At 55.6% G+C, this 23,425-nt stretch overlaps 1 protein-coding gene across 1 annotated transcript in view; it reads right to left on the reverse strand.

The window, feature by feature from the left end:
* SPTB (spectrin beta, erythrocytic) overlaps nt 1-23,425 on the reverse strand; it is a gene marked incomplete at its 5' end in the record, with an annotated part of 68,114 nt that overhangs the window by 5,042 nt on the left and 39,647 nt on the right. Inside the window, 14 exons of the mRNA XM_080808233.1 lie at nt 988-1,235; nt 10,374-10,452; nt 10,918-10,967; nt 11,270-11,466; nt 12,303-12,387; nt 12,844-12,982; nt 14,153-14,397; nt 15,757-16,131; nt 16,441-16,645; nt 17,569-17,699; nt 18,166-18,444; nt 21,591-21,680; nt 22,130-22,336; nt 22,700-22,963. Coding sequence (XP_080664359.1) covers nt 988-1,235; nt 10,374-10,452; nt 10,918-10,967; nt 11,270-11,466; nt 12,303-12,387; nt 12,844-12,982; nt 14,153-14,397; nt 15,757-16,131; nt 16,441-16,645; nt 17,569-17,699; nt 18,166-18,444; nt 21,591-21,680; nt 22,130-22,336; nt 22,700-22,963 — 2,594 coding nt within the window. The remainder of the gene's footprint in view (nt 1-987; nt 1,236-10,373; nt 10,453-10,917; nt 10,968-11,269; nt 11,467-12,302; nt 12,388-12,843; nt 12,983-14,152; nt 14,398-15,756; nt 16,132-16,440; nt 16,646-17,568; nt 17,700-18,165; nt 18,445-21,590; nt 21,681-22,129; nt 22,337-22,699; nt 22,964-23,425) is intronic.

The raw sequence follows: 23,425 nt of genomic DNA on the forward strand, positions 1-23,425 counted from the left end.
AGTTGCTGAGAAGGAGCTGGGTCCTGGAGTAAAATACTGCCTCAGACAAATGACTTCTCTGAAATTCTGTTTCTCCATCTGGGAAATAGAAACCTTGGTATCACAGGGTGATTGTGAAGACAGTATCAGTCCGAATGATGCCTTGCACATTGTAGGTGCTCAGTAAATGCTCGTTTCCCCTTTTCTGGTGGGCTCGGTATAAATAATAAACTTCTTCAGGGTGCTTGGGCCCCCAAATTCATTTTTGGGATTTAAATAGCTTTAGCATGTCCCACCCTGCTCCCAGCCCAGGCTCTGTATGCTGCCACTTGCCTTCAACCTCCTGATGATGCCCTGTGTCCCCACAACCCTGGAACGCTGCCTGAAAGTAGCCCCCCCCGCCCCCCCCGCCCCGGGACCTTGGGTAGCAGCAGCCCTGAACGGACTGAACTCAAGGACGTAACTGCCTCAGGGCCAGGAAAGGATGTGGCCTTCGAATGAGTTCCTCAGGGTCACAGAGTTGCTGCAGGACAGCACTGGGAGGGACCTCCGGAAGGCATGTATGCCAACTCCATTCTTCTCTCCTATTCTACAGCTGGGGAAACAGGCCCAAATTGGTTAAAAGTGGGCCTTGGTCAAGGATATGTTGTTACTGCCAAGACCTACCTACCTCTTACCAAGCCCTGGGATAAGAATAACGGCTAATATTCACTGAGAACCTATTCTGTGCTAGGCCTGGGATCTGTACCAGAGGTATGGTCTCCTCCTCATCCTCATTTTACAAATGGGGAAACAAAGGCTGAGTCACTTGTACAAGGGCATAGGATTTGAACTCAGGACTTTCCCCATCATGCCAAGTAGCTCCTGGGCTGGCCCAAAGGGAGCTCTCAGATCAGAGGCAGAAGGCCCCCTTTCCCCTACAAACGCCCATGTTGCCAAGGCTCTGTAAGGGGAGAGGTCCCTGGGAGGCGCCCACACCTCCCCCCAGGCGGCCCCTCCCGCACACACCTGTTGGATGCCTTCTTGTTGGGTCCCTCCAGGTCATGCTTGCGTCCCAGGTAGCCCTCCATCTGCACGCTGTACCCATGGTCCCGCTGGGCTGGCAGCGTTGTAGGCTCATCACCCTCACTCAGAGGCGTGTCTAGGACCTTAAAGAGAGGCTCGGTGGCGGGCCTCTCATCCCCACTGGATTTCTCCTGCGGCCCCGGAAGGAGTGGCGGCTGTAGGTCCTGAGGCCACTGGCTCTCTTCTTCCCCCTGCTCAGGGGCATATGGGAGGAGCACACCTTGCTAGGGGATCAGACCCAGGGGTGGCTACTTGGCAGGACTGGGAAGGCTGAGCCCCCGCACCCCCCGCCCCCCAGCCTCCTTCCTTTCTGGCTTTCCCTTGACCTTTTCCTTGGTCTGCTCCCATAGGCTCTTCCATGCCTCTGGCTCCATCCCCACTCCCCCCCAACACAGTGATGGAGCTGCTTAGAGTCAGCTGAGGGGCCTGGGTGATGGTTTCAATGCTGGAGCTTTCCAATGCTGCCCCAGCCCCTCCAGCTGAGTTAAACGTCTGGCAAGATTTCCTATGAAGGGTTGTGCTGCTAACACAGATGTGAAAAACATCTAGTATGATGTTGAATGGGGATTCTGCTGGTACTTGCTTGTGTCTAAGTCCCCAAAGCCAAGGGGACAGGCCCTAAGTCTCCCCTGCCACCTTATGAAGGGAGAACCTAGGTCCTCCCGGGTCACCACTCAGGGCTTACTGGTCCTGCCCCCTCAGTGGACTGGGGTTGGTTGGAGTAGGGCAGTGGCTCCTAACCCTGGCTGCCTTCTACCGTGGCCTCAGGAGCTTTCACAGCACAGGCACCAGAGTGGGGGCAGCACAGTGGTAGTTCTGAGTAAGCTTTTCACACTCTCTAATGAGCAGCTGATGTTGAGAATTCCCACAAAAAGGAGTCCCTGCCTGGGCTGGGGGGAGGGGAGGTGGGGGAGTACGGTGGCTTTTACCTCCCTACACTTCCCTGGGGGGCACGGGGTGCTCTGGCCCCTGCCCAGCCCAGTGAGGGGCCTCCAGTGGAGGCAGATGGCCACAAGAAGGGGAGCAGACTTGGTCCCATCTGCAGAGGACTTTGTGACCTGCCTTTGTGCCTATGGCAGAAGAGGGCGGGACAGATAGGAGCAGCAGGGGCAGCCGGCCCCCCACCGCCGGGTCGGGTACAAATGGGCGAGTCTTCTGTGTGCCAAATGAGCACCAACGAAGGCAGCCTTGCACAAGCCAGCTCGTCAGAGCCCTGTCTCCAGGCCTGACTGCTGGAGACCTTACAGCACCAGGTGGGAAGGGTCTATTCTTGCAGGTCGTTGAGCTGGCCGCGTCTGGATGGCTGAAGGACCAAGGGCATCAGCCCAGGAGGACTAGGGCTGCCCCAGGCCGGAGACACGGCTCCCTTTGCTACTCCCTGCTGCTTGCCCCACAACTGAAGGTGGAGCCTGGAGAAGCCAAGGAAGGGCAGAGACCCTGTGCTCCCCATTGTGGGTCCTTCAGACCATGACTCAAACCTGAAATAGAGAAATGGAGGATGGGAGAAAGTGGACACAACATTGGATAGTGGATTGAAGCTTTAAACAGAGACACACTGGGTAGACTCTTTAACAGCTGTAAGTGACCGAGGACTGCCCGAGATGGTATTAAAGCAATGGAAGGAGAGGCTTAATGCCAATGTCTGACACCATGGCTGGGAGAAAGGTTCGGATTCCATCAAATTAGGACTGCCCAATACACAGTTTTAAGTTGGGGTTCCAGTATGATCTTCTTTAAAGAAAGGATAATGGGACTGAAAAGTTTGAAGACCACTAACCTAGTCCAATACCTTTAATCTATGAGGAAATCTATGCTCAGAGAGGTTAAGTGACTTACCCAAGGCCACACAGCTAATAAGTATCAGAAGTGATTTAGAGCATGCGCTCCAGAATTAAAGAAGGCAAGGTTTTTTTTTTTTTTTTTTTTTTAAATTGCATCTTTAGGTCTTTCATCTTCTCCTGTCTTAGAGCCCCACGAGAGCTGTGGCTGGCTGACACTCAACTCGTCCGTAGTACTTGTAGCTTCAAATGTCTGCAGTGAGCTAGCACCGGCCACAAGGATCTAGAGGGCCCAAAGCGCTGTCTGGATCATCCTCTAGCAGGGGGGAAGGGCAGGATTGGCAGGGATGAGACTGGGAGCCTGGGTTCGGGCTTCTGTGGACTCAATCAGGCCGCCCTTCTGAGTGTACAACTTGGTGAGGGGTGGGTTATTAATGCAGAAAGTGAAGCCTCTTTCATCCCCCACCTCTCCATCTGGCTGTACTGCTCCTAGTCATGGGCCAGAGCTTTCCCTGCACCTGCAGGGGTGGGGGGGGGGCAGTCAGAGAAGACCTTTGCAGCCGTGTGTGCCTCTCTCGCTCAGCCTCTGCTCTCTGCAGACTGGTTTTATTGGGGGCTGTGTCCACATACTCTTCCTGTGCTGCCATTCTCCTTCCTTTCTGGAACTGTCCTCTGAAAATAAGGGCAGATTTTTCCAGGACTGCCAACTTCATCTTAACCTTTCTTCTACTTCCTCCTCCTGAGTGCCGGACCCCCACTCCCTAGCAGGGGCATTCAGAGGCCAACGGCCTGCAAGGTCACAAGTTAAATAGCCAGGTCACGGGCTTGTTTTAGAAAATGGGGTTTTCCAATGTCTGCAAAGGTTTCTTCTGTGCTCTTGACTGTTTGTGTGGAGACAATTTAAAAGCCACTCTGTCCCTCTGTCCTGAAGGCCAAGGCCTGAGCAAGAGCCCAGCATGAGGGTGAGAGGAGTGTTTGGCAGAGCTGCTCTTTGGGGCTAAGGGAGGAGCCTCGTTTGAGAAAGATGGGGCAGAAGGGTCTTCGGCCAGAAGGATCTAACTTTCCCAGCCCCCTTTCTAAAAGAAAGCTGGGGGAGGGGTGGGAGGTTAGGGGGGCATGTTCCTGCTGCCCCTGGAACTGTGCCATGCTCCGATATGAAGAGTCTGCCTCACCCTATAAGGGAGGGATGGGTGGGTAGCAGAACAGGAGGAGGGGTGGCTAGGTGAGGAGTGGGGCCCAGAGCTGGCTACTTGTGTGGCTGTAGAGACAGGCAGTTTCTGCTGAAAGACCCTGGAGAGGGGAGATGATCTAAGACTCCCTCCTGTCCTTTGTGCTATAAGGCAGGAGGCCCACTGCTTTAGCTCCTAGCTCCCGAGGATGGAGCACAGATTTCACCCACACTGCTGAGGGTGCCTTGCCGGGGGATGCCACTTGGGATGGCTAAAAGAGGGGGATTGAAGGAAATTCTTGGTGGCAGGCTGGAGCAGCTGGGCAGTCTAGCCGATAAATGGGAGTGACTGCCTGTGGGAGAACGGCCCGGGTTGGGGGGCTAGAATCAGGGATGTGGAGCTAGGTTCTCCCGTTTGGGGAACAGGTGGCTGAAGTGGGGGCATCTGAGAGGAGGGGTGTGTGTGTGTTGGCTGCTGGGATCGTGAGGTCAGAGGAGGGTAGAGGACAGGCAGCACTGCCTGTGGTTTGGGGACATCAGGGGAGGAAAAGGCACAGACAGGAGATGCTTTTAGGATCTCACAGGACTGCAGTCAAGCAGGGAGAGGCCTCTCAGTTCCCGATGGGCAGGGGATGGCCACCTCTTTTCAGAGTCTTGTAAGCTTGACTTTTTAGGGTCCTGCCTTGCTAGGAAGCTGGCTTGGGCAGGCGAAGTATGCAGAGGACCACAAAGGAGGTTCAAGAAGGGGGAGAAAGATGGGTACATTTCTGCTCTGGACTAAAGGAGCTGAAGGTGTACTTCCAGGCCCAGCCAGCTGGCGGTGCAGAAGACAGCACAGAGATGGCCAACTTTCCAGCTCCCACGAGAAACATCACCTGGCCTGGGACCACAGGGTGTTCTGGAGGTTCTAGAAGATGCTCAGTGAACTCAAGATGTATTAACAAGCGAGGTAACACAAGTGAGGGAGCTTCTCTCTAAAGGAGATGCTGATGCGAGAACCAGGCCATGAGGGTGCCCCCCCAATCCCCGCTGAAGACACCATTCTACCTTGTCATGTGCTGGTCTTGCCATCTGATCTCACAGCGAGGACTGAGCCTGGAATGCATACTTGGGCAGATCAAGGGGGAGGTGCTGGGGGGGGTTGGTTTGGGAGGGCTCTGGCAATGGATGTTAGAATTCATATGGAGAAGGCTCAAGAGACGAAAGACTGTAGTGAGGGACAGAAGAAAACGAAGGGAAAATAAAGGCTGATACTCTCCTAGATGCCAGAAGTTCTACCTATATTCTCTCTCCCAATACTCACATCTGTGAGGCAGGTATCATCACCACCCCTATTTTATAGATTCTGGAAAGTGGGGGTCGGGGGGATGAGTAACTTGTTCAGCCACACATCTAGTGAGTGGAAAGTCAAGGTCCCAAACTACAGAATCCTGCTGCACGAGGGGCGGGAACTACCGCTCCAGAGGAGGGCACCTACGCGGTGCAGTTCTTGGTCAAAATGGGCGGAGCCCGCTGATGTGGGATGAGTCAGAGAACACCTTTAGGAGCCGGAAGAGGGGCTTGGGGACACAGGAGACCTATGGCTGGATGCCTGAGGCAATCAAAACAAGGCTATGAAACGAGGTGGGGGAAGCTGGCCACTTCTACAGCCGAGAATTGCATGCTCCCCCTTGTGTCTGATGTCTGGGCGCTTGTCCTCTGGGAAAGAGGAGGGGAGGACTGTGGGCAGGCAGGCTGGGAAGACAGTTCAGAAGACAGTTGTTTACAAGAAAAGAAAAGAAATGCTTTGTTGAGTTGAAAGAAGAAATGAAGAGATGGCAACTCAGGGTGAGCAGAGACAAATGCCTACAGAGAGAAGGCTGGCAGGAGCGGCTGGGGTGCAGCTGTCACAAGAGGTGGGATGAGGGGGCAGAATGGCTCCACATGGGACCCCAGGGGCCAGCCATCCACCTGAGATGACAACTGGCACAGCAGGGAAGATGATGAGGGTGGAGGAAGGCACCAGGTGAAGTGAGGGGAAAGGAGAGGGCGTGTTTGGGGTCCCCGCAGACAGGGATGGGGAGACCTGGTCCACTGCCATCATGGGTGGGAGGAGAATGAGGCTTCCTTGGGAGCGGTCTTCATCATTCCTGCCAGCAGTGTGGGCTCTTCTGGTCCCTCTGCCCTCGAGAAGCTGGTGGCCGCTCCATCCCATGGTGACTCTGAGCCAGCTACTCAGAAAGATTAACGATGCCCACTCCCCCATCCAGCTCCGATGCCCAGTGGTTAAGCTGGCAGCTTCAAGCCCCATTTCTGAGATGCCTCCAGTGTTAACTGGGTTCCGTCCCAAGTCTGTCAGTATCTGGGATGCTCTGAAACACAGCTTGGAAGAAAGAATTTAGGGGTAGCCTTTGGAGCAGCCCAGCCGGGAGGATCACGTGTGGCCACAGCACAGAGAGCTGGACACACCCAGCAGCGGACACAGGTCCAGAAGGAGCCCGGAGTGGCAGGGTGCAGGGCCAGACTGCAGGCAGACCTCAGCCTCGCCACCACTGATTCAGGCAGCTGGGGGAGACAGGGCCATTCCCAGGTTTGGGGAAAACGGGTCCTTTCCAGGCCCCTTCTGCTCCTTATGAACAAATGTGATTCGCCTGGGCTGACAAACGCCTGAAGCAGCACCTCTGTTGGGCCTCACGGGGCGGGGAGGAAAGATGGGGAAAGCTTGCTCCGGCATGAAGAAACACAGCTGCTCCACACACACCCACGTCCCTTCCATCCAAGGAAGCGGAGCCCAGCCTCTGGCCGCGGAGTAAAGCTTCAGGCTGCTCGCCAGGGAGGCCGCTCAGAGGGGAGCTGCCCAGCCTGCCAAGGGAGCGACAGTGGCCGGAGCCAGCCAGGCATGGTCTGAAAGGTATCCTGGCTGTGACCCAGAGCCCGCTCGGCACCGGGCACACACCCCTCACATCTGCAAGTGCCGGTCATTTCCCTGAAGACCCCTGAGACCCTGAAAGGGAGGGGTGTGGGACCTAGGCAGCCCGAATGCCGGCCCTCCTCCTGGATGAGCCGCCCACCCTTCCCCGGGGCAGCCACCAGTGGGCAGTCTGGGAAGGGTGCGCTGAGAGTGTCGTCCGTGGCCTGCACGTGGGTCAGAGCTCTCCCTGGGCAGCTGACGAAGGGGCCCGATAGCAACAGCACCCAGCAGTCGCTCGCTGGAGTAGCTTCACATGCCACCCCGTGACTCTGAGAACTGACTTGCTCTTGTGGTCACAGCCCCTAGGAATACCAGTCCCTTTGAGGGATGTCCTTCCCATGGTCACAGCTGCCCCACTGGGAGAGTTCCTCACGCAGGCCCCAATTCCCATCCCAAAGCCAAGAAACATGCAGTGCAGACATCCAAGCCCTGTCGGCTGGGGACCCTTAAGCCCGGAGTGACTTGGACCCACTGCGATACCATCTGTCCGCTGTGAAATCAACCATGTGTCACCACAGATACTAAACCAGGGACTCTCAGGCCCTCAGGCTTTGGAAGATGAGGGTGCTTAACAAGACTCCCGAACCACTTCTAGAGCCACGCCCCGGATGAAGGGGAGAAACGCAAGGCAGGGGGATTGGGGTGACAGTGCCCCAGGCACTAAGAGGAAGGGGGATGGCTCAGCCTGCTGCCAGGCACCCATCCAGCACCCTGGGGCCATCTTCAGAGCACAGACCTCCCCCGGAGCTGAGGCTCAACCCTGCCTCTCCCCGCCAAACAAGGACAAAGGCAAATACCCCAGCCCTTTACCTCCTTTCCCCTCTCCAGCCTCACACCAACTAGCACCTGACAAGCGAACAGGCTCCTCAGAACTAAGGATGAGACCAGAAGAGAGAGGGGAAACCCACCTCTCCCAGCCTCTCCTTTACTTTGGTACATTTCTGACAAACAGGAATGTTCTAGACTTTCTGTAATCCCTAAGAGAGGGCTTTATAAAGGTGAGGGGACCCAGGAGGATTAGGTGGTTTGTCTAAAATCATGCAGGAAGGCTCCCCCAGAATTAGGGACTAGAACCCAAAGTCCTGACTTCCACTCCAGAAGTTTTGGCTTTTGTGATACCTTGTTTTTTCTGCGTGGCCTCATACACACTTACACACTTACCTGTATGAATGTATTTTTTTTTTTTTTTTTACCAGAACATGCTCTAATGTGGAAAGGGGGTGAGGGAGGCAATTCATTGTATGGTGATGTGCTTGAGGAAAAGACTGACGTGGAGTGGCACGCACGCAGCCGGGGAAGGGAGGGCTGAGCTGGGGCCAGCAGGCTGCTCCCCACCCCCCACCGTGGTGTGTAGCCGGCTAGGCAGGGGTTCAGGTGCTTGGCCCACTCCCATCCGTTCCCCCAAGCAGGAAGCCAGCATGCACTAGTGACAGGTTTCACAGAAAGCAACACCACATGGTTCTATTCTACAGGGTGCCCACACCAGACCACACACAGGGGACAGCAGGAGAGCCACCGTGCCCTAGGCCAGGCCAGAGAGAAGGGGCAGTGCACTGCCCGCACTTCCCAGGAGAAGCCTGTGGTTTCTGTAAAGGTGTCTCAGGCTGCATGGGACCCCTTTTCCTCTCTTCTCAGGTCAAAGACCAATTGGAGATCCTCATAAAGCCCAGCAAAGGGCTCAGAAACGAGAAGTAGCAGGGAATTTGTTTCCATGAGGCCTCAGGCCTGGTGTTCCCTGGATTTGCCATCTGGTTTCTTCCTGTACCAAACACAGGTATTTTCCCCTTGGCGCAGTGGCCGGCTCTCTGGGAAGGGTCTCAAATGTAGGCTCATTCCCTCCTTCCAGAGATACTCAGGTCCAAGCAGATTTTATTTCCCCAAACTCAGTGACATTCAGGCGCTGGACAGAGGCAGCTCTGATGCACACATAATTCCATTTGCACAGACGTACATGACACAAACCACGGAGTCGCACAGGTGGTCACAAAGGAGCCCGCAGACCCAGGACGCCACTGCACGGAGACACACAGGGATGGACAGCCGAAGCACGGGCGGTGTGTGACAGTCCCAGCCCCAGCATCCACTGTTCCTGCCAGCCCCCAGAGTTCTCACTCCTTCCAGGAGGGGCTGTCTCTGGGAAAAAGGGGCTGGGACGAAGTCCACCCGAGACCCCAAATGCGGTGATGGCGCTTCAGAGGGCACTTCTGGGAGAGGCCCTCCATCGGGAGCCCAGGAATGCCCTCTGCTGGTCATGAAGGGCCGGTGCAGCTCAGAAAGGGAGGCCTCTGGCCAGGCTGGAGGCCACAGAGGGTGCTCAGCGTGGGAGGGGGTGTGTGTGACTCTCAGAAGTGTGAGAAGAGCTGAGATACAGACCTGATGGGGATTCTGCATGGGAAATACTCATTGTAGGTGCATTTTTCTGGGGTGGCTGGTGTATCAGAGATTTCCACCTAGAATACCAATCTCCCTAAAGGTTCAGGCAAGCTCCAGTGGGCAGCTGGACAGGTGGGGCGCATGCACTGGTGAGCCATGCAAGGCACATGCTGAAGTCTTGTCTTCTTCTTAGCTGCTCCCCAGGGCATTTCTCCAAAATTGGGGTTACAGCCTCAGGATCCCTGCACGGACACCCTGGGTCTTTTCATCTAATGGACCTATTCCATGTGTCCCACACCTTTGGCAGCTGGTCTATCTTGGATCCTCCCAACACTTCCATCAGCCACGACTCTGCTGCACCCTCCTTTTCTACAAGGTGGGGGGACTGGCCCTGTGACCCAGAAGCCCTGGGGCTCTCTTTTGCTCCAGCAGGGCTCCCCGAAGTCTGTTCCTGCTTCAGAGCCAGCTCCACATCCAAACCCACCCATAGGCATTAGGCCGGGGGCGGGGGGAGCAAAGGGGAGGGGGCTCAGGGTAGGAAGGAGGGATCTGTTAGAGGGTTGGGTGTCCCCCCTTCACTGCCCTGAATGCCCGTGGCTGGGGCAGGTGAGATCGGATGGTCTGTGTATATGTGAGTGTGTGTGTGTGTGTGTGTGTGTGTGTATGTGTGTGTAGGGCATGCTGGGTTAAAGACGGAGTAAGAGGGAACATGGGAGAATGATGGTATATAAAAATAAATGTTCCCTGGATCAACTCTTTCTCCTAATGTAGATAGTGATGTATTTGTACAATAAAATTTATTAGACTAGATAAAATCAAACTAAAAAGAGTCATGTCAGTGGGCTGGCATGTCAGTTTCTTTGGGGTGAAGGAAGGAGGGGAATTATTCTAGAAATTAAGAAAACCTAAGTGAAAAAGAAGACTGATCTGAAAGAGGAGTCTGGAAGCGTGGGTGGTACAAGCCTGTCCTCACGTTCTGCCCTGGCTGAGCCTAGTAGGGATGAGAGGGCTCTGGCAGCAAGGACTCCCAGGAACCAGACAAATAGGACAGGAAACTGACCGGGGACGTTCTCTCGGTGGCTGCGCGATGCGGACCTCGGGGAGCCTCCCCTGCTGTCTCCCCTTCTTCCTCTTGAGGCCTGTGGAAGACCCAGCCCCTCTTTAGAAACTGCCTCCCCGAAGCCAGTGCCTGGCTTCCTGTTCTTCCCACCAGGAGCATGTCCACTCTCTCCTGGTCCGGGCCTCCCAGCAACAGGCGCTCAGCAAGGAACTGCTTAATCTGAAACACTATGGCAGATTCTTCAGAAATGGACATGGTTGAAGGCAGAGTGGCCTCTGGAGCATGTGTTCAGTGGCTCCCAGAGCAGGGAGGCGTTTCTGCCTGCACCAGGCCTTCAGACCACCCGTGATTTGGGGGAAACAAGCTCCTCTCTGCCTTTAGGCTGCAGACACCCCAGATTTCTCTGGCTAATGGCCTAGGTGTGAGAGGTATTATTAAGACGTCAGGGGGCCTGTTTCTGATGAAAAGTACCCTCCCTCCTCCTTCCCACCCATCCTCCTTGGCAGAACGCTCCTGCTAAATCCGCCTGGCCCTCCCCACTTACCCACTCTCCTCTTCGGGTCTGTCTGGGGTCTGGCGTTCTTTTAGCTCAAGCTAAGGGGAAGAAAAGACCCAGGGTATCAGAGTAGCCACAGAGAAGAGGCTCTCACTGCTAGACAGCCTTCCCTAAACATAGCTCCCCACGGACCTGGTGATTGTTCTTTTAGAAATTACCGCCTTTATCTTTTGCGTTCGGAAGTGCTTTCTACGTCTCCTATTTCCTTCCCACTCTGCCCCTCGCCAAGCCTTTTACACTGTCCGTGTGTGCCTAATAACAAGCTCAGAGTGTCTGACTTGAGGTCCCCCCTCCTCTGAGGTGTGGCTGCGGGGCCTCCCAGTGCACATTCCCAGCTCACCGTGGTGGGCTTCTCCAGGGCGGCAAAGCGCTCCGCCCAGCTGGCCGTGGACTTCTCAAAAGCCTCATGCCTCCTGATAAGCTTCTCCACACCATCCACTGTGTGTCCAAAGTCCCGGCTGGCCAGGTAGGGCTCCTGGGCGATCAACCATGCTTCGGCCACAGAGGCGTCCCTCGAGAACTGGCACACTTCCAGTACTGCCATGGTGAACAAGCCACAGACCCACCCACAGGGCCCACGAAGGGCCTGTTAGCACTCAGCAGTGGGCTGCTCCACAGACGAGGAGCTGGTGGCCAGGCAGGAGGCCCTCACAGGGGTCCCTGAACTACAGGGACACCCTGCTCAGTGATGACCTACTGCCTGAGACCACTTGATCCCATACCACGTGGGGGAGGGTTTCCTCATCTCCATCCATAGTTATATTGGAAAAACACATGAAATAGAACAAACTCTAGTTTGAAAAAATGTAGTTTAGAGTCTCCTTTTGACAAGCAGCCTTTTGCCCTACATGCTCTCTTCCCAGTCCTTGGCTGCCTCCCATAATCGTGCCCAAGCAGCCACGGGGCTGTCAGGCCTTCCTGGCTTGCGTGCAGCTCCCTCCCGAGAGGTAGGACTTTCCCTTTCCTTGGTCTCCAGCTGCAGAGGACAGAGCTCTGTGTCTGACATGCCTCAGTTCCAACACGTGGGAGGTGCTAGAGCCATAAACTGACCCCCTCCCCCCGCCCCGGCTTCAGGGACACCAGCCTGGCACACAGTGGTGGTGTCCTCCCGGCAGAAGCTGAGCCACTCATGTTCTGCCTGGACCCAGGCGGGGCCGAGGGCAGGCAGGGAGAGGGCATGCAGGCTGGTTAGAGGTGGGCAGCCAGCAGCGTGTCTATGCGGCTCCTGTGTGTGGACCCTCGAGGCCCTTGGCTCCAGAACCTTGCTTATAGGTGTCATTCTGGGGTCTCCCCTCTAGGAGGTGAAAATCACTCCTGCCCCGCCCCCACCTCAGGAGGAGTCTGCACCCTCCCCAAGTTCTGGGTGTACTCACGCATGCGGAGCTGTTCCTGGCGGTCCTCCCACTTCTCATCCATCTCCTTCCTCCTGGATAGCACCTGCTTCAGTTTCTCGCTAATCTGTGGAAGGGAGAACAGCTCAGGCTTTTAGTAAACCTTCCCCTTGTCTGAGGTGGTGTGCAAATGCGTCCTGCAAAGCATGCTGGGTTTGGTCACAAGAACCTCACTTCAAGTCTTGGCCCTGCCACTAGCCAACTGTGCCACCTTGGGCAAGTGACTTAACCTCTCTGAGGCACGTGTGCCTCTCCTAGGAAATGGGTCTTGCCAACGCCACAGCGTGCACACATGTGGGTGGCTAGGTGGGCTACGAGCCCGCTCTCCTCTACTAAGGTGCCAGCCTTGGCTGGGGCCGATGGGGCCCCAATCCCTGCGCCTGCACAGCCCTGATGCTCCACGAGTGAAAGAGTCTCCTCAGAGAACCCATGGCCCACAGCTCCCTCCCAGGAAACTGTCCGGCCCAGTGAGAATGCAGGCAAGGACAGAGAGGGGCTCCCCTTCACCCCACTGTCCTCTCACCTCCTCCGAGGCCTGGTGCTGCCTCTCCAGCAGGGACTCCCCCAGCTCTAGGCAGGCGCTAAAGTTCTTGCTCCGGGTGTCGATCTCTGCCTTGATGCCCTGGTGATACTTCATGAGCAGTTCCACTGAGGAGACATCCCTGGGGGATGGGGGGGGTCAAGGGTCAGGGAGGGAGTTTGAGGAAGAAGGAAACTCTGGGTGACTCTGGCCTGCCTGATGCCAAGTCCAGATCACAGAGGGCCGCCTTCCCCCTGCCTAGGAGTCTGACCCCACTTCCTCCTCTCTCTCTGGACAGCCAGGGAGTCCTCTGCCAGCCCAGCCCCAGCGGGAACATTGATGCCCTAGTGTCTTCCATTGCTCAGCCGGCAGGGGATGAGTCAGGGGTTTGGGGACCCCAGAAGGAGCCTGGGAATATTATTTGACAATAAAAAGGAATGAAGTTCTGATCCTCGCTACAACATGGATGAACCTTAAAAGGTTTGTACTAAGTGAAAGGAGCCAGTCCCAAAGGACCACGTACTGTAGGAGTCCCCTTCTAGAACAAATCTAGGACAGACAAATCTAGAGAAACAGAAAGCAGACTCGTGGTTGCCAGGAGCTCGGGGGGAGGAGGGAATTGTGGGGTGATGACTGCTAACGGGCACCGGGATTCTTTCTGGGGTGATGAAAGTCTTCTAAACTTAGAATGTGGTGAGGGCCATACCCGGTGATCATGCGAAAACTCATTAACAGATACGTTAATGGCCAAATGGTATGTTATGCGAAGCGCATTCTGAATAAAGATGTAAAGTATAAAATCTTGGCCGTCACGACGGGCACTCCAGGGCAGAGGGACGGAGACGGGCCAGTGACCAATGCAAGTGAGACTGTCCCATGGAGAGCTGCTCCCTGCCGAGGGTCTCACTGCCATGAGCTACCCCCGCCCCCACCTCGCATGCACAATGAGCTCCTTCTGGAGCTTGGGGGAAATGGCCTCTGCATCCCAGCATGGGGCTGATACATAGGCTTGGACCTGCCCAGCTTTGGGTGTGTGAAGTGCTTACTTTCCCTGACAGCTGTGGTCACTGCCCTGCCATCAGGTCTGAATGGCAGAGGTCTTTCTTGCTACTCTTAGGGCTCCCTTTACTCTGAAATGGTTGGTCCCCCCAGGAGAAGCTAAGCTACTCTGTTTCTCCCTGGACCCAATCTCAGGTGCTCCCACAGTCCAAGATGGTCCCCCAAGGAGGAGTCCCAGGGCAGCAGCCTGCTCTGCCAGCCTCGGGGACAAAGGGGCTGAGGGGTGGGGCTGTCCTGAGGATGTCCCCCTTACCTAGGTTTCTCCTGGGTCTCAATCTGCCGGATGACGCTTTCCATCCAGGAGAGGAGGTCTCGGGCCATGCTGAAGAAGCGGAATTTGTCTGCCGTGTCTACCAGCTGGGTGCGGCGGCCAGCACAGGCTTCAAGCAGCGCTTGCCATGCGGCGGACACTTCTTGCTCCTTGTTCTGGATGGTCTCTGCTTTCTCCCCAGCATATGCCTTCTGTAGGCGGCCGGCCACATCCTGGAACTGCTGGACCTGTGGTTGGGCAAAACTGAACGTCGTTCCCCAGAAAGATGTGCCTTGGGCCTCTGCTGGGCAAGGGGTCTCTCTCCTCTGGGTCTCCCTCCCCAGGTCTCTTCTCGAAGGCAAGATCTTCAGCCTTCCACTAAAGCTGGGGGAGAAGTCTCCTTGTTTTGGCCTCTATGGACCCAAGCCATCCTTTGAGTTTTGATGAGGATATAAGAGTGAAAGGGACTCTGTGCCCTTTGGTCTCCCCTGAAGTACTGTAATAATAGTAACTATGTGCCAGGCATGTTTCATAGGCACCCTATGAAAGAGGAACTACTGTGATCCCTGTTTTTGAGATGAAGAAACTGAGGTACAGTGAGCCTGAGTGAGTGGCCTTAGGGGTGCAGACTGGATTCCCTGTTCTTAACCTCTCTGTAAGCTGCCTGTCCAAGGGAGGGGCTCTCCCAGGTCCCCTGTCTGAGGCCGGTCCTGGTGCAATGAGGCCTCATTCCTGAGACTTCAGTGGGCTGTGCCCCCCTCAGGGGCTGCAGCACCCTTGAAGCCCAAGGGCTGCAGGGCAGGTCCCACCACCAGCTGGATGACATTCCCAGGAGCTTCTCTTCTGAGTGAACCAGGGCCCGACCCACCTCGGTGTCCTATCCCTGAGCCCTGCTGGGTGGACACAGGACCCCAGAGCTAGCCCGTCTCTCCTGGGGCTTCTGCAAGGCTCCTGAGGCCTAAGTAGCGGGGGCCCCCTGCTCTCACCCTTTCCATCACACCAAGTTCTGTGGAGCCCTATGGGCCTGCAGCAGTGTCTCAGGGACCACCCCAGTGATGGGAGGAGCGGGTCTCAGCAGTTCCTGGGGTCACCCCCGCCCCACCAGCTCCCATGTGGGAAGACTGAACAGCCCAGTCTAGAGCCAGGACGCCCGGATCTGAATCCTGGTGGCACTGTCCACACGTTCCGGGGAGCTCATTTACGCTCTGTGCCTTGCTTTCCTCATCTATAAAGAGCAGATGATGTTTGTACGTAGCTCTGGAGTCGGGGACAGAGTGTGATGCGGATACCAGTACCGAGTGCTAGAAATGCACTGTGTGCGTGTCTGCCAGGAATGCTGTGGCACAGCCAGACATGGAGCATTTTTAGGTATTTGATGCCTTGGGTTTTTGTGAGGTTTCAGATTGAAGAACTACTTCTGAAGCTAAAGAATGACGGAAAGCCACAGCTCCCAGCCTTTCTGCCCCAAGCTGTTGCCTTTCAAAAGAGGTGAAATTTGCTTGTGTCCATTCCAGAGGCTGACACCCCCGGGCCCCTGGGGAAGAGGTGGATGGCAGGTCCCTGGAGCCTGCAGGGGGCGGGGGTGGGCAGCAGGGGACAGAAGGCACCTGCAGTTCCAGCAGGTGGAGCTCCCGCTCGAAGGCCGTGTGCACCCGGTGGAAGGACTCAGCGGTGCTGGCATCCAGCCCCACATCCTCGGGCAGCTCTCGGTGCTTCTCGTCAATGAGGCCCAGGATCTCCGTGCCCGTGTAGAAGTAGCGGTGCAGGTCGTAGGAGGCGGCCAGCAGCTGCATGCGCGTGTCAATGAGCTCCAGTAGGTCTGCCCACATTTCGTTTAGCCCATCCTTCCACTCGGCAATTGTGGCCGCCTCGCTGTGGCCGGCGTCGATGAGCTGCTCGATGATGATGTTCACGTTGTCCACCCGCTCCTGCCCAATCGCCCCTGTCTCACGGGCAAAGTCCCGGAACTTGTCCCGGAGTAGCTGGACATGGGGGAAACAGAAAGGTGGTTATCAGGGCCTAGGGCTGGGGTGTGTGGTATCATCTCCCTAGCCGCAACTTTCACATGGCTAGGGAGATGATACCAAGGGAACCACAACCACCTGGGGCCACACCTTCCCAGGGAAGCCTGGGCTCAGGGGCAGCGTGTCTCCAGCTCTGTGTAGCACTGTGTGTGTGTGTGTGTGTGTGTGTGTGCGCGCGCGCGCATGTGCGTGTGTGTGTCTGGCCTGACTGCACTGCGTCTCTGGTGTTCAAGGAAGACAGAGAGAGCAGTCACTGTAAGTACTCACAGTAACATGGTCAAAGTCTTGCCCCATCTCAGGGGAGGAGGCCACCAGCTCCTTTTCTGAAATCCACTGCTCCAAGTCATCTGTCTCCCTCTTCAGCTGGAACAGGTGATACATGTTCTCCAGCTTCCGCCTGCGTTCTTCGGCTACCTCCTTCAGCCCTGCGTACTGCTTGTCCACTTGCCCCTGAAGTCGGATGATCTGCTCCCTGGAATTCAAAACCAGAAAGCACTCAGAGACGAAGGTAGAGAGCCCAGAGCTCTCAGCCCAGCTCGGAGGGGCACATCTACTCCTCCCCAGCCCCATGGCAGGGAAAGCTGGAGAAGGAACTAGGTGGAACAAGAGCAGTTTTCCCGGGAAGTGCTGGGGGTGGGGTGGGGGGAGAACCATCCTGTAGACCAGAATGCCTCAGGAGATGACAGAAATGTGTCCTGTCTGGACAGGGTGCCTCCCCGCATTGTCCCTCACTCCGGGAAGCTCAGGGAGATAAAAGGGACCTCCTCCATTATCCTCCCAAGGAGGCTGATGGAACAGCACTGGGAGCCCAGCTCCAGGGGCAGCAGGGATGGGGCTCAAACCCTGGGGCTTCTTGGAAGATGTTGGGGTGGCTGCTGAAGCCCCCACAGCTGTGGAAGCCCTGCAGGCAGCTGAGGCCCGGGCCGTGCCTGGCGGAGCAGCCCGACGGGTCTGGCCCAGCAGACCCACCAACTAGATGGATGTAGGTTTTCTACCTTCATGCCTATATAATGATTTTTGCTGAGACACTGGGAGATCCTGAGTTACCTTCTGGACCGTAAAGAGAAAAGCAAAGTTACTCTCCAGTGTCTCTTAGCATAATCTAATTCTTCAAAAGATTGGAACTCTTCGTTCACTGAGAGGGTAGTTTCGCTATTGTATTTTCTGATCTTCTTGAAAACCAGTCCTTAGTTGGCCCTGTTTGGAGCTCCTCATGCAAAACCAAGGCATGAGATGCAATCAGGCCAATTAGCAGTCCAGAAAGCAGTGGTCTCCAACCCAGTTCTTCCCCCAACTGTTGCTGTTTTCCCCCTTAGACCTGAAGGGATCCCAGCTGGTGGGGTCCCCCAGCCTGATGTCCATCACCCGGCCAAGTCACTCCAGTGGCACACGCACCCCTCAGGGTGGCCCGCGGACAGGAGGCCCTGGGCCCTGGTGGCCAGCTGCTTGATGTTCCTCCCGTACTCCTCCAGCGCGTGCTGCTGCCTCAAATGCCGCTTCAGCATCACGATGGCGCCCTCTTCGTCCTAGGAAGCAGTGACTCTCAGGGCACTTGCTCCCAGAGGTGCCTGAGACTGGGGTGCAGGGTGGGGGGGTGCAGCCAGGCTCGGAGGACCCTCACAAGAGTGTGGTGCATGATTCCTTCAACAACACCCCATCTTCCTCTTGATCTTCTCTGATGCCTACCCTCCCAGGCCCAGCTCCGATCTTCTGACCCTGTGAAAACTTCCTTAGAGATGGCTCACCTCATCTCTCCCTCCCTCCTGGCAGGCCCTCTATACAGAAGCCACAGCAAGAAAAAGGTGGGGAAATCTTGGGTTCGATCACATCTAAGTTGGCAAATGGGGCACCTAGCTGCGGGATGTCTGCCATAGCAGCTGACCCTTCAGACACCCGGACTTCCGCTGTGTGACTGCCCACTGCCGGCCCCGCCCCTGCTCTTCCTCCTGGCCTTGGCTCCCAGCCTGGCACCAGCGCCCCAGCCCGGCCGACCTTGGGGATCTCGTCGGAGATGATGTAGAACTCTTGCTCGCTGATCCAGGCCTCGGCCTCGCCCGCGTCCAGGTAGTACTGCTGGGCTTCGCTGGCATCCCGCAGGCGCTGCAGCCGCCCGGCCGCCGCCTCCTGCAGCATGTCCCATGCACCCTGCAGGTGCCCCAGGCGCTCCTGGATGTCCTGACAGTCGATCTCGGCCGCCTCCAGCAGCTGCCGCCCTCTCTGTAGCACGTCCTCCACCCGCGGTGCGTGGCCCAGGATCTCATTCTGCAGCGTCTGCGGCCAGACAGGAAAGGCTGGGAGGTGAGGTGGGGGGCCGGCCCGCAGGCAGCGGCTCAGCCAGGGTCCCCTCTGGTCCCTCAGGCATGCTCCGGAGCTAGTGAGGGGCCGGTGGTGGCCCGGACCGTGTAACCCGTGCACAGTGAGCGGCAGTGCGGGCCTTTGGACGTGGCTCTCCCTGCTCCCTAGGCCTCCTGTGTCTCAGCACAGCTTGCCGATTCCTAAGTGGCCTTTGAGATCCTATTTTAGCACCTCTGGCTCCATGGGAGACAACAGCTGATGGTGGCTCCTTGCTCAGAGTCCGCCCCTCATTTCTATTTCTCAGATCTTTTGAGAACTCTGTATTATTTGCTGTTTAAGCCTTTGGTCACCGAGAGGGCATTTTCCTCTCTCTCTGGTGACAGGGTGGCTTTTTTCTTTGGTGGGCCATTACCTGTGTGTGGCTCACTTTTGGGTCCTAGAGGCCCTGCCTCGCTGCTGCTTGCATGTGGGCTCTCGGCTCCCACACCTCATCTCCTCCCTTTCTACAATCTCCCCGCAGCCTTGAAAACCATCGGAGGGCAGGGGCGAGAGCCCTACACACAATCCAACAGTGACTGTCAGCATTGAAAGTCCACAGAAGCAGCAAGAGCCACAAGTCACCTAACTTGCTGAAATACCTTCCGACCCTTTATACTCGGAATCTCAATCCTGACAGTTTTTCATGGTCTGTGCAACTGAATTCCAACAACCCATGGTATCAGCTCTGTGTGCCACTTTCCCTGAGATCCTGTGACCTCTGCAAGGGATCCTAAAAGGTATCTCTCTCCCTCTCTTTTTAAGTAATTCCTTTCCAGGCTCCCATGCAGTGTGCTTCCTTACGATGTATTCTTTCTACCTCATGTGTCCAAAGAGAGCTATGAAGTTATTTCCTAGGTCCTGGGCCTCGTCCTAGGCTCTAGGGACGATGTGGAAATAAGATAAACAAAACCCCTGCCTTTATAAGGCTTACACTGTCATAGACAGAGTGGATGGTAAGCATGGAAATAAGTGAATAAATATGGATAATGGGTCCTATGAGGAAGATACCCCACTGAGATCGAGAATGTCTGCCGAGGCATGCTGGTGGCTACTTGAGCTGGGGGGAGTCAGGAAGGGCCTTCCTGGGGAGATGGCATCCCCAGGAAGTGAGGCATGAGCAGTGAGAAGGAGGTAACTATACAAAGGTTTGGGGAATGAGTGTTGCAGGCAAGACAGAAGAGAAAGCATAAAGTCTCCGGGCTGGAAGCCAGCCAGGACCATCTGGAGGCCAGAATATCTAGAATACTATGGAGGAAGGTCAGAGTGGTGAGAAGGGAGCTTTAGAGGAAGGCCAGAGCCAGATCAGGTGGGACAGTGGTTCTTAACTCTGGGTGCACACTGAATAATCTAGGAAAACACACACAGTTAGGGCCCTATCCCCAGGGACCTTAATTAATTGGTCTGACGTAGGAACAGAGCATCCACAGGTTTAGATGTCCCCCAGGTAATTCTACGGTGCAGCCAAAGTCGAGAACCATTCGTGTGGGCCCTTGCAGGAATGGTTCTAGCTGTAATGGATAACCATCAGAGCAGTGGTTCTCAAAGGGGGACCCCACACTAACAGCATCGGCGTCATCTAGGATCTTGATAGATATGCAAGTTACCAGGCTCTCCTCCCAGAGTCTGATTCAGTAGACCTGAGACTGAGCGTGGTCAACTGTGTTTTAATAAGCCCTCTAGGTGAGTCTGGTGCATACTGAAGTTTGAGAACCACTGCAACAGAGGGAACGATAAAATGAGATTTAAGCTATAGCTGGTCTAGCCTGGAGAAGTCTTGACGAGGGCAGCCATGCTTTCCCAAGAGCCTGTCTTTCCCTTCCTGGTTGGGGAACCCCACTCATATTTGTCTTGCCTTTTTCCTGAAATAGCGACCTTCATTCAGTGGAGCTGGGAGTCTTCTGGCAATCACACTGAAGCCAGATAGAGTCAAAGACTTTAGTGTCGAAAGGACTGATGTCCGCTCGTTTTACAGTTGAGGAAACTGAGGCCCCAGGATACTGCCTTCTCCCAGTCTCCTTCCTTTAACTACAGGTTGTGGCATTAGTGGAACCCCTACCTACTATCTTCTAGCCCAAGACCCTGCCTGTGCACACTGGAGCCTTTGTGACTGGGTCAATGTCAACTGGAAGCAAACGGTCTGAGGAACTTTTCAGACACTTTTTTGAATGTAACTCAGACCCTTGCCCAGTTGCTGGGCTCTGTGTGCTGATGTCAGCTGCTATTATCGTGAGGAAGTACTGGCTGCCACGGCGTTTCTTCCCCAAGGAGGTGCCATGCTGACTCGCATTCTGGGACACACTGCTCTTCTCCAGGACCACTTCCCAGGCTCTTGTTGCTTTTGTGCGTGGCTGCCCCCACTTCCTGACCCAGAGAGTTGAGTAGGCAGGAGGAGCACTCTCTGCCCAAGACCAGGGGCTGGCCGCAGAGACACCATGAGCGCGTGCAGCTGGCCTTCTTGGAAGACAAAACACGATACTTGTACTCCTGATACAGGAGGAAGTATTGCATCTGCTCACTTCCAGGAGTCTGACCAGGGCCTCCAAAATGGTCCATGAGGTTTAAGAAAGAGCAGAACAGCAAATGGATGTTGCTCCAATAGGCTCAGGGGCCAAATTTAAAGGCTTCCCATGAGTATTCTCACGTGGCAGAAAAACGGGGCCTACTTGCCCTGAGGATATCCAACAGGCCAGGCTCAGTCCTGAAAGAGGGGCAAGTCAGTCTTAGGAAAGAAACCAGGAGCTATGGGCTTCCTTTCAGGGAGGACAGGGGACACATGACACCCCGGGCAGGGTCCTATAGTCACCCGATGCTCTGGTGGGTCTGAATGGCTCCAAATCCCAAATCATCTGGACACCCCTCTACCAGCCCTGCCATGGACTTCCTAGAATTCTCTCTGCCATCACCAAAGCTCTCTTTTTATGGGATCTGGGGGCCCCACAGCTACCAACAAGAACAATAACCTGCTGTTGCCGGCCCTCTGAAGTTCAGGGCTGGGCATTTCCGCCCTATGCAGAGCAGGATAGGGCAGGGCTGCGGCAGGGAGGGGGCAAGTGGGGGCACTAACGAGATGAAGCAGGACTCACCTGATTCTTCTTCATTAATAGCTGCACGTTTTGCAGATTTGTGCCATAGTTGGCTGACTGGGCCAGAGGCAGCCTCTCTTCCACCCAGAGCTGTAGAGACCAGAAGGGGGGCTCAGCAGATGACAACTGTGGCCACCCTCTCCCAAGCACTCACCCCAGAGAGAGTCAGACAGAGCTCTCTCCTGTCGTGTCTCCGTGGTTCTCTTCCCACACCCCGTCAGGGTTTTGTCCCCATTTTACAGATGGGGACACTTAGATATTTTGAATTGAGATTCCAAGTAATTTGCTTCCGGTCATCCAGGTGGAAGGTAACACAGCTGGATCTTGAACCCAAGTCTGTCTGTCTCAAAGTCCATGACTGAGTTACTGTTCCAAAAGCACTGGCTTTACTTTCATATTTAATATAATTATCATAACGGCTCTGAGATCAGGAGGTGAGAGGACCGGACATGTGCTAAGAACCACCCTAGGCGGCAGCCAATTATCCTGATGGCAGCTGCCTGCTCAGCCCCTGGGGGTGAGTTCTGTGGCCAACTCACCGTCTCATCTTCTAAGTCCCTGGTGATCTGCAGTTTGGCTCGGGATGATTCCAGCTGCTTCTTCCTCCTCTCCAGGGGCTCTAGGAGGTCCAGGAACCGCCTCTCGATGCTCATGTCTGTGTCTCCTGCCTCCTCTCCCAGCGAGGGCACCTGGGCAAGCAGCTCCCCCAGCTCCTCCTTCCGCACGTTCACTTGGTCCTCCACACGCTGGGACACAAGAGGACAGTGTCGGTAACAGCCTTGGCCCCTGGGTAGACCTGCGTCTGCTTCATCATCCATGTCCTATCCATCCTTAAAGGTCCCGCCTCGCCCAGGAAGTCTCTCTGGATGCCCCCACTCAGCCTTCCCACAGGTGCCTGTCCTATACTTCCTGTGCATGTTTTTTTTTTTTTTTAACCCAGAATCCCTGTCTTACCCACTGCAAAGGGGTAGGAGATGGGTTATCAACCAGGAGACAGTTTTGCTCAAGCCCCACTAAGAGGAAGAGAAGGAGTCCTTACTTTCAGGTTTCAGATTCCCTCCCCAAGATCTCCTATTCCGACATCCCCAGTCTACAACCCACTCATGTGCCTTCAGCTTCGCCAACATCCGGTTGACACTGGTCAGGTCCTTGCCGGGGTCATCAGACCGCAGCTGGTCCTCCATAGCACTGATCCACTTGTTGAGGTCGGCGTGGGTCTGTGAGCGCAGGTAGGAGCTCCTGGCAGCTGAGAGATGCTGGGCCCTCTCCTGTGTAGTGGCCTGAAGCTCATCCCAGAGCCGGTGCAAGTCTTCCAGCCTCTGGGCCACCCGGGCTGTATACTGGGTCTTCTCCTCCATCAGCTGTTTTCCTTCCTGCGTGGGGAAGCAGGAAGGCTCACCCTCTGAGGCTCAGCAGCCTTGGAGTGGCCCTCCAAGGGTTGTAGTTGCCAGGGGTTAACTGAGGGGAGGTCAGGGAGGCAAAAAACGTGCCTAGAATGCAGGTGAGGCTCCACTGACTCTGCACCCCGAGTTACTTGCAGGAGAAGATGTGACAGGGAGGGGTATGTCTGGGGCTAAGGACCCCAGAAGACTGTAGTATGGGGAGTTGTAGCTGACCAGGATCAGCTGATGCTAAATTATTTTTTAATCAAAAGAAAAAAAAGAAACAAGATCCACCCAGGCCCAGCCAGCATGGAAAGGACTCTACGCTCTCAACGGTCTTCCCAGCAGCTGTGCACTAGTCTTTGGTGGTATCTTTTGGTTACTGGGTTTGTCTTACTGGGTTTTCACCTGCATAAATGTACCCTTTTGGGTGGGTACAGTGTAATGCGATTT

This window comes from Martes martes (assembly GCF_963455335.1).
Source record: "Martes martes genome assembly, chromosome: 7".
Lineage (NCBI taxonomy): Eukaryota > Metazoa > Chordata > Mammalia > Carnivora > Mustelidae > Martes > Martes martes.